Source organism: Sturnus vulgaris, chromosome 10 (genome assembly GCF_052056855.1).
Source record: "Sturnus vulgaris isolate bStuVul1 chromosome 10, bStuVul1.hap1, whole genome shotgun sequence".
NCBI lineage: Eukaryota > Metazoa > Chordata > Aves > Passeriformes > Sturnidae > Sturnus > Sturnus vulgaris.
In genome coordinates this window covers 16,801,658-16,815,717 of record NC_142252.1, presented here as the reverse complement: position 1 = coordinate 16,815,717, position 14,060 = coordinate 16,801,658, and the positions used below count along the sequence as shown (strand labels likewise).

The window sequence follows — 14,060 nt, the reverse complement described above, 5'->3', positions numbered from 1 at the left end:
ACGCCGCACTTTCCCCGGCCAAGGGGCTGTAGATAACCGGCACCGAGTGACAGGCTGGCGCGAGCCGCGGGCCGGCCGGGACGGGCGGACACCGAGACCGCCACTCCGGCTCTGTCCGCCGGCACCGGCCCCGCTCCGCCTCTGCAAACCAGAGAGCGCCCTGCGGCAGCCGCGCTGCCGGGAGCGCCGCGACGGGCGGAACCGAGACACTCCTCGCCTTTCCAGTACCGAGCCAGCCCTTCGGTTCTGTGTGCGGGATCCCAACAGAGAGGACCCCAATTCTTCCCACTGGCACGGGCTCGGTGGAAAGATCCGTCCTTCCCGCACGGCTCAGCACAGCACTGCGTTGTGCTGCGTTGTATTGTATTGCACTGCACTGCACTGCACTGCCGCCCTCCCGAGCGGTGAGGAGCGGAGAGGTGCGGTGCCCCGGTGCGTTCACCCAGCCGCGGGGCCGCCCCGGTGGGCGGCGAACGTTCCAGACCCCCCACGCTGCGGCAGCGGTGGCGGGACGGGGTTGGGAGGGGCGCGGCGGGACGGGGGCGCGGCCAAACTGAGCTGGCCCGCGCGGGGCTTTGGGGGAAATGTAGTTCGCGCTCAGCAGTCAGTGAGTGTCCAGCTCTGAGGAGCGGACTACATCTCCCGTGGGGCGCAAGGAAGGAGCGGCCGCCGCAGCGCCCGCCCGCAGGCGCAGTGGGGACGCCGGAACCGCTATAAGCGGCGTTGTTTGGGTTCGCGGCCGCGGAGTGGAGAGGCTGCGGCGGGGCCGTCGGTGGACGGAGGTGAGTGGGGCTGGTACTGGGGGCGGATGAACCTTTATATGGTGAGGAGGCGGCTTTGCCGTCAGGAGCCCGGCCGAGCAGCCCCCTCATCTCGCCCTGGTGAAGGGGCTGCACGGTGCCCTCTCCCACCGCGCTCCGTCCCGCCTCGTCTGCAGCCGGGGGGCACCTGTCCCTGGGCGGGGCGGCTCCCGTGTTTACGCCAGTGCGGCGGAGGCGCGGGGAGGCGGGGGAAGAGCGGAGAGGGGCTCCCCCCGGGCTGCTGGGGGATGTCCGGCCGGAGGGGCTGTCCTGCATCCCCGCCGCGGGAGGGACGCGGAGCCCGCGGGTGCAGCATCCTCAGCCCCGCGGCGGCCAAGGCGGCGATGCTGCAGCGGCGGGGCCGTGGCAGCCCCGCGCACCCCGGCGGAGCTGCTGAGCACCGTAGCACAACCAGGCGTCTCCTATCGCCTTAGCTGAAGGCGAGTGGTAGAGTGCAATAAAGCGGAGTGGTAAAATAGAGTCTCGCAGAGGGAAGTGAATTTTGTCTTCCAGACTCTGGTTCTCCTTCTGACCTTTTAGTGCAGTTTCATAGACTGGGTGTAAACCTGCAGCCATGAAGGTGTGATTAATTCCTGTGCCTGTCTGTACTTAATTATAGCTCAAGCCTATGGAATAAGTGAGCTATGCTATAGAGAAGGAATGTAGTTTTCTCTAGAGTGTTTATACTGACTAATTTTATCAAATGCTCTCTCTAGAGGCATTGGTTTTGCAAAACTTTGTTCCGATAAATTCTTGGTTATCTGCGATTTCAGACTCTTTACAAAAGATTTGGGGGGCTTGATCTTCCCGGTCAAGTTTCTCAGGGTTTCAGCTAAATGCTGTAGCTATTACTTTAATCTGTCAGATTGCATAATTGTATTTCAGAGATCTAAGGGAGGAAGTATGACAGCACTCTAGTGCATTGAAGATCATTGTACTATGTGATTACCTCAGGGTATGTTTAAACTAGTTCATGAGAAGTTAGTCTTGTGTGGACTTCGAAAGTCATGTTATTACAGTCCTGTTGTAATATAACTCATTTACAATTGCTTACTGATTTTGAAAATAAACTTTAAAAATAGGTGATTAAAAGTAATTGGTGTATTGGCAAAACACATAATGAAGGGGAATTTAATTATTTTTCAGATACTTGAAGTGAAAATACACGTGTAAACCCTGGCGTTTACAGAAGATGAAAGACATCGACATAGGAAAAGAGTACATTATACCCAGTCCTGGGTATAGAAGTGTGAGGGAAAGAGCTGACTCGGTGCAGCATGAAGAACAGGAAGAATCTAATTTTCAGCATTCTAAGCTTAAGGTCAGTTTCTTTCTCGTTGTTTGTTTTGCAGTCTTTATGCTTATTAATTCCATGCTGCAGCCTTTTTGCTATGCCAGCTCTATATAGATTTGCTGCATTGAAGGTCAATAATGAGTATTGCCTATTGTGTGGAAGAGGTCATTCCAAGGGGTGCTGTACCTTTTTGATAATATGCCTGAGCATCTATTAAGCATTTTTCACTTTTAAATGTGGCTTTTCAGTGACATTTGAACACAATTTTTTTCAAGTATTCAGCTATTGATGTGCATCAAGGAAATTTTTTAAACCTTTGTGTTTTAGAGAATCATTACAACCGAGTAAGAGCAGTGAAGAACTCGGCACAAATCATGCACCATTCAGTGTTGGCAGCTGAAAAAACTCTTAATCATGCTGTGGTTGTTTCAAGGATTAATTTTCTAAAACAGATGTCTAGCTTGCTCTAGTAGAATGACTTTTTTACTTTTGCCCTCAGATGAAAGTAATTATTAAATGCCTTCTTGAACATCTATGTATTTAACATGGTGAGGTACCATCATAATTCTAGTTTATTTTGAGAGCTGGATCTTGATGTAACCACTGACTTAGAGCTAGCCTGTCATTGTTCAGAGCTTCTAATTCTTAGAGCATGTTTTCACTGGGAAGAGTGTGTATACTACCAAGTGCTATAGGGGAAAAAAACTCTCAGAGATGGAAACACCCACGATAGTGAAAGATATGGTCAGAAACCAATAACCCTACCAGCTGAAGAAGGTTAAAGATATTCCTGTGCCAGCATTCAGAGCAGCTAATATTTTCTTGCCTATCCTGTTCTTGACCTTTTCTGAAATCCTCCAAGGACTGATATTTATATATATATAAACACACAGGCACATACACACTGTAGATTTTTCTGAGGACAAACAAATAAAGTTGATGAGTTCCTTGCAGATGTGCTGCTGATCGTTCCACATTGATTGCCTGTGACAGCGCTGCTGTGAGAGGGTTGGAAATAGGGGAACTTGCTGTATTTGTATGGAGGAATTGTGAAGACCTCTAAAAAGGCTTAATCTTTGCTGTATTATAATAGGTGCTGAGATACTGTGTATTTCAGCTGAAGGCTTCCCTTACTGTGGTGGATTTGAGGGGTTCCCAGTGCTGCACTGCTGTGTTTTGGGGTTGGAGAGCTGAGTTCTGCAGCAGCTGAGTGCAGTGAGTGCTCACAGGCCCTGCAGCTCCAGTGTCCCCACAGGCTCTATGACTCAGCACAGTGCTGCTGACGGTGTTCCAGCAAGGTGGTGTCTGATTTCATTAGAGCAGGCACTGATGCAGAACCAAGAGCCCTCCGGAGTCATGGTGCAGATTTTTAACAGCCTTTATTATGTTGATGTCACGGGCTTGCCACTGACCTTACCCTGTCCAGTGGCAAATCTGCTCTGTCAAATTACTGGTGACAACAGTGATGCCATTGGTGGGCAGCTCTGTTTCCTGGCCAGTGGCAGTGGAGTTCAGCAATAATCATTGCATGTTCTCTCCCTTTTGGTCTGCATGACCTGCATCATCTAATCAGGGTTTAACTTTTTATCTTACCTGTAAACTTTTAATTAAATGAAATCATGAAACCAGCATATTTGTGAGTACTTTTTTGGTTTTTTTCTTTTGTGAAGACTGAAAGTGAGACAAATCCTGCATGTCTGTACAGCCTGGCATAAAAATCTTTAACTCTGAGGCAGCTTCAGGTCAGCTTAACTTTGTTACTGATCTTTTTTACCCTTCTACCCCTACCGTTTGGTATGCTGCCTATGGCTACAGGGTAGTACACACAGATAATTGATTGCAAAACAGAGGTTCTGTAAACTTGTAATTACTGATGTAAGAAAAGGGCTTACTCAAGTTCATACCTTGAACTTTATCTGGTTTGTTCTCTTTGAGTAGAAGAATGAACTTAACTTGTTTTGCTAATGGAATCTTCTGGTTCTGATAGGCTGCCCACTTTACTTGGTAGTTATCTTGTTCAGTGTGCCAAGATTGCATTAATTTCTAGCTCAGACACTGGTACCATTTTTGTTTTGCTAGCCTTGCAGCTGGGGTGTGTGTAGTCCACAGACACAAACAGCTCTGAATTTGTTGCTACATGCCAGTGAGATAAAATCCTGCTTGCTTGCAGAATACTAAGGTTAAGTAAAAGGAGCAATATTCATGGCACCTTATCTAAGTTAAGCATTCGTGTTTGTGTACCAAGTTTTTTTCCCATTTTAGTTGAAACAAGCTCTGCTTTCAGCAGAATACTTGGCTTAGGGAAGAGCAGACTTCTTTCATAAGGATGATCTTTGTCTATTTGGTTAAGCACTTTCCCTCTGCATGTGAGAAGATGGTAGAAGCTGTAAAGAAAATGGTGTTTCAAGGGAAGAGAAGGAGCTCTGTCCTTTGCTACTGTATCTTTTGTGGAATCTTGATTGGGTTAGATGCCGAAATTGACTTGGCAGGGCTGGTGACAGAGCACAACAGAGGGCTGATGTGATGAGGAGGGGTAGGACCACAGCAGTTCAGACAGAGGGATAAGCTGTAGTGGAACTGTCACTTGGACAACAGAGTCCACTGTACCATCAGTAGAGATGTTATGACTCTGAAATTTATTGTAGAAAATCTGGCTCAGGATTTGAACTAGGTTGACCAGAAAATGACTAAGCTGTAAGCATGATCTGTATTGCCAGGAATAAGCTGCAAACAGATGTAGGCTGTTATTTCAGCACTAACTCCAGATCTTTGTGGAATGCAAGTTTGAGACTGTTTTCCAGCAGACTTTCACTGCGTGAGGTAGATTTCTTGCTAACATGGTGCACCCTTACAGGGTGAGGTAGAATCCTGTATGCTCTGGGGACAGTAGTCAAGGGCCACTGGTTCATAGCCAGTGGTGATGACCACTTCTAGTAGGGCTACAAGTACATTTGACTTTTCAATAATGACTCATTGGGTTTTTTTGCTGCCTATATTGCTTCATTTTCTGCATCCTTAACTTGAAGCGGACAAGTCTACTTGATTTTCTGATCATGGTCTTTTTAGGTGAAAGACCTGTTTTACTATTGAGCCAAGGTCCCAGAGCTTTTATGTATGGCTCTTCTTTGCATTGCATAAAGGTTATATTCAGCTTTCTATTTTGTGTCCTGAAACTTCCATTCTTGTGTTTATTTCCTACAGAAAGGTTGCTGTTTCAAACTACCACAAGTGTGTTCATGACAATCGTGAAAAAAAATCGTGCAATTCTTTCCTTGGAAGCTTAAATGCTGCTTGGTCACAGCTTGAAAGATCACATCTTTGAAAGACAGGAGCTTTTCAAATAGGCTTCCTGGAATCATAATTGAAATAATTCTGCAGTATAAGTAGGTCTAATCCAACATTTTCTGGTGCTTAATGGGAATGTTGCTATAGAAATATGGACCTTCGAAATAGGCACTTTGGGACTGAAATTCAAGAAAAAATTTATTCAGCTTGTGGATACATATATTCACCTCATGAACAAGTGTCTGCAATGTGTTCTGATAATAATTGATTTTTAAGTCTCTGGAAACCTTAATGTAGCTTACAAAACAATCTTAACTACATGTTCCCACTGCATAGTACCATACTAATTCAGCTTATTGTATTTGGGGACATGTCTCTGCTGGAGAACTTGTAGGTGCACTTGCTGCCTGGCACTACAGTGAGTGGTCTTCATCTGTAAAAGCTGTTACATGACCAATGAGTAATAATTAAGGGATGCTTTAAAGTATTGATTTGTACTTACACCTTTAGGACTTTCCGTTCTTAGAACGTGCCTGTGCCCTTCAACTTGCAGCTAGAGTAATTGTATGTAGTTTTTTTTCATGGAAGCAGTGTATCCTGTGGAGGACAGACCCCACTGTGTCCATGAAATATGCTATAAAATGACAGACAAGGAAGAGAAATAATTAGTTCTTGAAATGCTTTTGGAGTAGGCTTGCATCAAATGTTGATTTTGTTTATTTGATGGAATAGTAGGCAATGAATTTTGCTTTCCTACCCTATTACATTTACAATAGAGGAGGATATGAAAACAAGCTGCTTCTATGATATACAGAGCTTATGAGAACAGAATTCTTGGAATTAGAGTTCTTACGTTAACAATGCTACAGCACATATTTACAAATTGTACTCTAAGCTGTAGTTGGTTCTGGCTGGAATGTACTGTTCAGGATTAAGTTCTTGTTACTGAAGGATAATGACTGTGTCTGCAGTAAATCTCAAGTGCAAATTGCTGTATTTCCAGGCACCAGCCAGAAGAATTGTAGAGATAGCTTCAAACATGCAGGAAATGTGTTGCTAACTTTAGCTATCAGAAGCCCTACTAATATTCCTGTCCTTACCTTGATCTCTTGTTTTTCAGGTTTGTCTCTGACATCTTTTGCCCAAGACAGCAGGGAATCTGATCAGAACTTGCTGGAATTGATGTAAATCCTTCAAGCACTGATAGCTTTGAAGTGATTTATCACTGAGTATTTAAATAGATCAATTCTTCCTCAACCTCTCTGAAGCATCTGAGTCAACTGAACAACAGGTTAAAAATAGGGGTGTGAGTGTAGCCTGGGTATTTCTGCCTTTGCACTCCATGCTTAGAGCAGTCCTAGACAGCTTAACTATAAACTGTTACTTGTAGCTGAAGCTGCTGCATGTCTGCATTTTTCCAGATGGTTGCATATTTTCATAACTAAGTAAACACTTCCTCTTTTACTTTTTCAAGTCAAATGAAAGCAAAATTTTAAAATCTGGTTTTTTGCAGCAGCAGCTCTATTATGTTTGAAAGCTTTGAACACAGACTAGGTGCAGAAGCAAACATTCATGGTACTTTCTAAAGATGCATTAATTCCATGATCTCCCCAAAGAACTGAATATATTGGTAACAATCATGTTTTGTTGTTTTGCCATTGAACTTCTGCTAATAAAGCAGTCACTGACAGAGTGATCACAGAATCAAGTGATTCTGTCAAGGATCACTTGATGGAAGATCCTAGAATTGTTTGTTGGTGTATGCTGTAGGATGATCTTCTAACCACACTGAAGAAGGGGTATCTCTACCATGTCCTCCATGGCTAGATGTACCTATCACCATCTGAGAAAGGAGCATATCCACAGCCAGTCATGTATGAAAAGTTTATCTGGCACTTGGTGGGGATTTTAGGATATCAGAGAAACGTTCCACTTAACAGGAGGAACAAAAAGGCCAAATCTGTGACTGAGCGGAGACATTTTCTAGAGGATAATTGATATTCTGGATAATTCACTGCTTCCATTGGAACTTGACTGCTTTCCTTACTGTCTAAGTCTTAGCCACGTTATAAAACCTCAGCTCTGACCACATGCTGGTATTGTCCTTGGCTACTGTGGGTTGCTGTTCCTTTGTTCAAAGCAGATTTCTAAATCAGCCTGCTCTTGACCAGAAGTGTGTAAGGAGTAAATTAGCTATCAGTGAAGGAAATCTTTTAGTATCTTTTCCATTGTAGTGTTCTATATTAGTGCTGCAGACATTCTGCTCTATGGCTGTTTCAGAAACTCAGTGTACAACTATAAGGGTTGCCAGAAGTATTTACTGCATCTATCCCAAACTCTTGGTGAACTTAGCTTGAAGCAATTTAAAATTCGCATATATGTGGGGGGTTCTGATATCTTGGGACACTGAGATGTTTATTAGTTTTTGAAAACTTATATCCTAGTGATAAGGAATAGTCAGTTGTGCTCTGAACCACAGATGGCAAACAAGCTGTTCCACAAACAGAATGTGTCTCAATTGTTTTTGAGGATGAAAGTTAACAAATTTCAAAGTCAACATGTTTAGAGCCCTGAGATGTTTAGTTTGCGTTTCCTGGTTTACTGTTTGCTTTTGGAAGCATGTGTTGGTACAGGAAGGTGAATTCAATACAAGATTATTGGATTATGGTGTAAAGGCTTCTGCTGTCATTCATTGGTGATTCCACTCAGTAGGAGTTTAAGTTCAAAGGCACCCTGTATACTCCATTTTTTGTACAAAATTCTCCTGTGTAGCTTATGTTGTGACCTGGCTTAGGTATGGCCTGAATAAAGATGTTACTGAAGAACACCCCCAGCATATGGCAGGGTGTCAGGGTGGTTCAGGAGAGCAGAGCTAGCAAGGCAGGAGCCAAATTCTCAAACTGTGCTGTGCTAGGTTGATCTGCTTAGTGGGGAGTTGGTTTTCCATCTATGTAGTCAGAGATGTGTAGGGTGCCAGTTCTAAAGCTGGTTGTTTCCAATTCCACAGGAGTCTGGTGTCACTGTACATGAGCTATGTAGCTCCAGTGCTGGATGGTCAATATACAGCCTTAGTTTTGAATGAATCCTAGAACCTTTGTTTACAAGATCATGAATACTGGTTTTAATGCAAAACAAGAGACAGGGATTCATGGATACCACAAGCCTAAGCATGTGCACAGCTGCTTGTCAGGTGCATTCATAGCAGCTACTGTTGCAAAATCCTAAAATAAACACTTAATGCCAAACTAGGTTTTTCTTGGAATGTAGGAGTAAGTGGATTTGCTAGGAAAGAGTTGAGAACATCTCACCTCAAAGCTGATGCTGGCCAGAATTCAAGGGCAAGGTAAAATAAGAAATATTCCTGTTGAGAAGCTGATATACCTGTCCTCACCAAGGACTTTCTGTGCCTCAAGTAAAAATGCTCAATATATGTGACTAAAATAGTCAGGCTTACCAAATGTAAGTACCCTGACCTTGTTTGGCTACAGAGCCTTGATATCAGTACCAAGCACTATTGGGAAACTTCTGCTTTAATCTGAGGGTGCATAAACTCAGGCTAGTTTTGAAACCATGACTCCAATATTAGTACAACTTCTGCTAATTTAGGCCCAGAAAAGTAACAGCAGATCTTGTGTAATCAAGTCACATGTAACTCTGTTAAAGTGAATAGCTGGACTTCAAGCTTTTCCATCACTGAACTATTGTGGTAAATCAGAGCATGTTTCTGAACAGTTAAATTGTATCTTTTAAGAGAACTATGGCACAGCTGTACTTATTCTTGCATTTGGCTATGGGTTTGGTTCTCTCAAGGGCTGTTCTTCTGGGTAGCAGAAGCTGGGAAGGCAGCAGAGACATGAGGTTTCATTAATACCCCCCCTTTTCAGGAAGTTGAAGAAAATGGAGTCTCTGACTTCTTAATCTGGTTCTTTTCAACAGTTCTGGAAATTGTAACCATAATTTCTAGGCATCTGAAACTATCTGATGGTCTCACCTTGGTGCCCTGTGAATTCAGCTGTGCTGTCTGTACTGTGCAATCAATGTGTGCAGGTGCCTAAAGGATCAATGTCTCCTTCCTCACACCCACTGTCTCTGATTTAGCCCAGTGCCTGCTCCTTGCATCAGGGAGACAGCTGGTATGGGTGGATGATACACCAAAGTAATCTTAAATAGGCTCATGTTTTAATCAGGCAGGGTATTATAAAGTATCCTAGATACAGAGAAGGCTGGGAGCCTAATGCTGCAAATCACCTTGTTAATATTTTTATAGATTGTGTACTGCGTTGAATCCAGTGAAAGGAGAAGAGAATTGTCTTAGTAGACTATAAAGTTCATCGTGCACTTGCTGCTTCACTAAGCAACTACAGACTTGACAATGTTTGGATCTGCAAAGCTGTTTAATTTTTGGATGCTCTGGGATTTGATAACTTGCAGTCTGGACAACAGTGCTGTGTTATCTGCAAAAGCAGTGTATATACTCCTTACTCCTTTCTAGTGGGAGTATTCTTGGACTCAGAGGAATTTCTGGGAAAAATAATGTAATTACAACTTCAAGGAATCTTTTCGTGGACTCTTGTTTTATTTTAGTCGTGCTTAAGCTAAATGGAAGTTGTTTTTTTTTCTTCCTTTCCCCAGCCCATATAAACTAATAACTAATCTTGTTTTGCAACACCAGTCTTTTAAATGAAGTCTTAAATATTTTTGAGTTACTCTTCATCCTGGAGTTGTGGTGTGGAGAATGCTTCAAGCACTGAGCAGAACTGCTGGTGATATAGTTCTCTTTCTCATCACATGCCCACCTAGTTCTGAGCTCTGCTGTTCTGGTCTCTAGGTTTCCCATTTGCCTTTCCTTGCTGGGAACTTTAAAGGCATGAGGAAGCCTGCTGAGCTCTGGCTGTGAAATGCAAGAAGTGGGAGTTCTGTTCTGCGGTGTTGCCGGCTCAGAGACCTTTACAGCTTAAATCAAAAAATTTTATGTAATATAAGTCAACCTCAGTAGCTTTTGTATTCTATGTCAGCTGCAAGGATTAGTTAAAAAATAGTTATAGATCTGTTCTAGTTTCCTGTCAGCTGGTAGGACCAGAAGAGATGCAGCTTCTTCCCTGCTGTGATCTGAGCCTTGGAAGATGTTCTGCCTTATGGAAGAAGGGTCAATAGCTGTTTGTGGGTGGGGTTTCAGTTGTATGCACACATCAGATTCTTCCCTCTGCAGGATGAGTAAGGGATGGAAAATTCTGTTTTTCTTTGCCTCCGATCTTGTCTGGTTTTGCAGTTGTATGATGTTACAGTTGTCAAACCAATAATTTGCTACCTTCTCTTAAATAGGAGATGGTTATAGGACTGTATGAAAGGTTAGAATCTCCTTGGGTGGCTTTTTCCTTCCCACCTACATGACACATCCTTCCTTTTTCTTTACCTGTTCCCCATCCTCAGATGCTCATGTTGCCTCCTTAGCACATTTTCAGAAGTGTGCAAGTTCACATATTTGAGTTTGCTTACCTTTCTGAGTAAGGTTCCTCATGCCATTCTTGCTTCCTATGGAACTTCTGACATCATGTGGATGTGAGAGCTTTGTAGCTTGGCTCCTAAACTTCCTGCATTTTCATGACCTTGGATTGTGTGGATTTGGTACATCTGTCTCCATCTTAATGAGCAAATAGTTTCCCCTTGCCCCTAAACCACTCATTTTCTTCACCTCACTCAGGCTGTCATATGTCTTGAGCCAACCATGTAATCTTTCTGACTCTCTCATTACCTTATCATTGCTATGACCAATACTTTGACCAGGAATTCATGCTAACAGGTGCTGGTATGGTTTTGTTTTCCTAAGCTGTAGAAAGTCAGATGGGGCAAGTGTGCTCTGTTATAGCAGCACCAGCTGTGCTTCTTTTTTTCTCTGCCCCTCTGTGACCCACCCATAAAGGAAGATCGTATGTGCAGTGATACTTCCTTGGTGCTTGCCCCAGTCTTGGGGATTGGGCCCAAGATTAAAAGTTTAACTGTTTTCTTAATCTGTTAATTCTTATACTAATCTATTGAACTGTATCAGCCTGTACTCAGGTGTGTCAGAGCTTCCTGGCATGTGGAGTGCCCAACTGTTGTGCTCTGTTAGGAGATGCCTGTGGCTGAAGAAAATTTGTTTGGCATCCACCAGCTATCAGTAAGATGCTGGCTGGATCAATGATTGTTCTTGCCCTCTGCCATGTGTTAGTATGCCATGATATGCTTATCCTATGTGAGTTTAATTCTCCAGTGTTTAGTCCATTTATGCATTTGAGCATTACAGTATCCTATGATAGAGAATTCGAAATTTAAGTGTGCCTCGTTCTTTTGTTGTAAGAACAGTTGGTGGTCACTCTCCAGCTCTCTTTCTTGAGGCTTTATGGACCTCTCAAATACCTGTACCTTTATTCCTTTTTTCTATCCAGCTGAAAAATCTTAAGTTTATGCTATTCCAAGCCCCATTGTTATCATCAATCAAGGAAAGTAAGTTTAATACCCTTTTTGAACTGAAGTGACAAGGGACATAGTTTGGCAGTCAAAAAGGATGCAAACCCTAGGGTTTTTTAAGTGGTATGGTAATGTTTTCTGCTTTATCCTTTGTATCTTTTGTAACAATTCTTTTTTTTTTTGACCTTTTGTTGATGCTGAGTAGTCATCTGCTGTTTCTCAATAAAAATGTCTGAATGAATCTTCTTCCAGTTAGCAATATCTGATTTAGACTTGTTTTGTTTCTGTGAGCATTTCTTTGGAGTTATCAATATCATGTCATATCACTAATTTCATTGCTTGTTTTGGCGTATTAATAAGTTGATGGATTAGAACAAGTTATTTCAGTTCACTTTTGTTTGTTAGACATTTATTTCTATAGCAGAGCTGGAGCCTGTTGAAGCACACTAGTAAGAACTCAAGGCATTGGTTTCCAGGAAAACTGTGCACACATGCAGGCAATCAGAAAACCTAATCAGAAACCTAAATGAACAGTGTTGGGGTTGTTTAGGTTTTTTTTACTTCAGTCTTTTGTTCCTGAAGGACATTGTATAACAACTTAGGAGTCTTGCTTCTTCCTGATAAACTCTGCTTTGAAGATTTTTCTAATCTTCAAAGAACTACGCAGAACTGTAGAGTTGTTCTTAAATCTTAATTGTTCAGTGGTGTGATGCATTTGTTTCTTGATAGTCTTACATGTGGGATTTTGACAATCTCACCAAGATGGAGATGAGCAATGCTCCTCTCCGTGGGGGGTTTATGCTTGTAGTTGTCTTTATGGCAAGGTATTATAAAGGCTTTTAAAAGGTAGTGCCCTCATATTTATCAATGCAGCTTTTCCACATTTGCTGAGATAACTCACTTGAGCAGCTCTGGAGAGTTTATTTTTAACAGTGACTGTTTATGAGTATTATCTTTGGACTGCCTAAACCCCTTGCAATTGTGCTTATGTATTAAAGAGCTATTCTTGTTTCTAGGTGATCAAAATCTATTTTTGTGTACATCACAAATTCATGAAAAATCAATGTTTTTTGATTTTGAAGTTTTTTTATTTTTTACTTATAGGCACTTTTTTATGGGCTCTGAAAAGCAGTGTTTATACAACTGGCTTATGGCATCACTTAGAAACAAGTGTGTTATCAGCAGCAAGATGTTTGGGCAGATCTGCCCGGGGCCTCTTGTGAGGGTAACACAACAAACCAGTTAAGAATTCCTCTGCTGTATCCAGAAAAGAGGTGGTGCAGAACTCTTCCCTACTTCTGACTCCTTTGGGATGTTTATGGCAGGTCCCTTATTAATGCTTGTTTGTGTAGATTTAGTAAGGCAGTGTTGCCTTAGTGAGTCAGTAATTTAATATAAATTGAGTGAGAAGTCTTGTAATGCAGATTGAAAGTACTGTGTATTTTTGAGTCATTCCATGTGTCATAAGGTTTTAATGTTCTTTTGTTTTCGTGTTATTTGGCTATCTCTTGTTACCATAGTTTTAGGTGATAGTTTAGCAAATACGTTTTTTGAGATAGAATTATGGATTGACAACATCCTTAGGCACTATTTAAGTACTTTGGTAAGTAAATAAGGGACAGATTTATGACATTATCAGTTCCTGTTCTCATCCTCCACATGGGTGGAAACAATGTCTTAGTGTGCTATACTATTACATAATAATATAGTACAAAGCCAATGATAAATGATGACATTTCCAAAAACAATCACATGACTTGGAAGTCAGGAACCAAGTGCTTGTATTTAGTTCTTGTAAGAGACTACAATGCATTGCAGTTGTTTCTTTTCGAGGAAATAAGTAATTTGGCTCTGATAGGTCAGCTAATAAAGGTACAATCATAGTATCTTTGTAAGACCTTCAGGAAGGTTTTTACCTCAGAAATTATTTTTTTTTCCTACAAAGTAGCTCAGTTGCAATAAACTAGAATACAAGCAGGTAATGTGGTCCTGCAATGAACGGCGCATTAAGTTAGCAGAACCAGTCAAGGGCCCTCTGCCAGTACAGATAACAGGCTCATTTCCTCATGTTGTTTTGCCACATCTGGCTGCTCATCAAAAGACTTGTTTGAACTCTGCAACATTTTGACTATCCTGTATCACTGCTTTTTCTCCTCTTGGATTAGCAGTTAAGTCTGCCTTTCACTAAGGATGTGGAAACCCTCCCTGAGATAAGCTTTGCCTTTTAAAGAAGT

The 14,060-nt window shown here is 42.3% G+C and overlaps 1 protein-coding gene across 3 annotated transcripts in view; it reads left to right on the top strand.

Annotated features, from left to right (window-relative positions):
• The first annotated feature begins 607 nt into the window (after positions 1 to 607).
• The window catches only part of ABCC5 (ATP binding cassette subfamily C member 5), a 43,210-nt gene continuing 29,757 nt past the window's right edge, over positions 608 to 14,060 (top strand). For 2 of the 3 annotated variants that reach the window (XM_088170926.1, XM_014871595.2), the window contains exons 1-2: positions 659 to 782; positions 1,947 to 2,121. In XM_088170926.1, coding sequence (XP_088027052.1) covers positions 2,078 to 2,121 — 44 coding nt within the window. In that variant the 5' untranslated portion in view covers positions 659 to 782; positions 1,947 to 2,077. Of the gene's footprint in view, positions 783 to 1,946; positions 2,122 to 14,060 lie in introns of all 3 variants that reach the window. The other variant, XM_014871597.2, reaches the window with a different exon arrangement.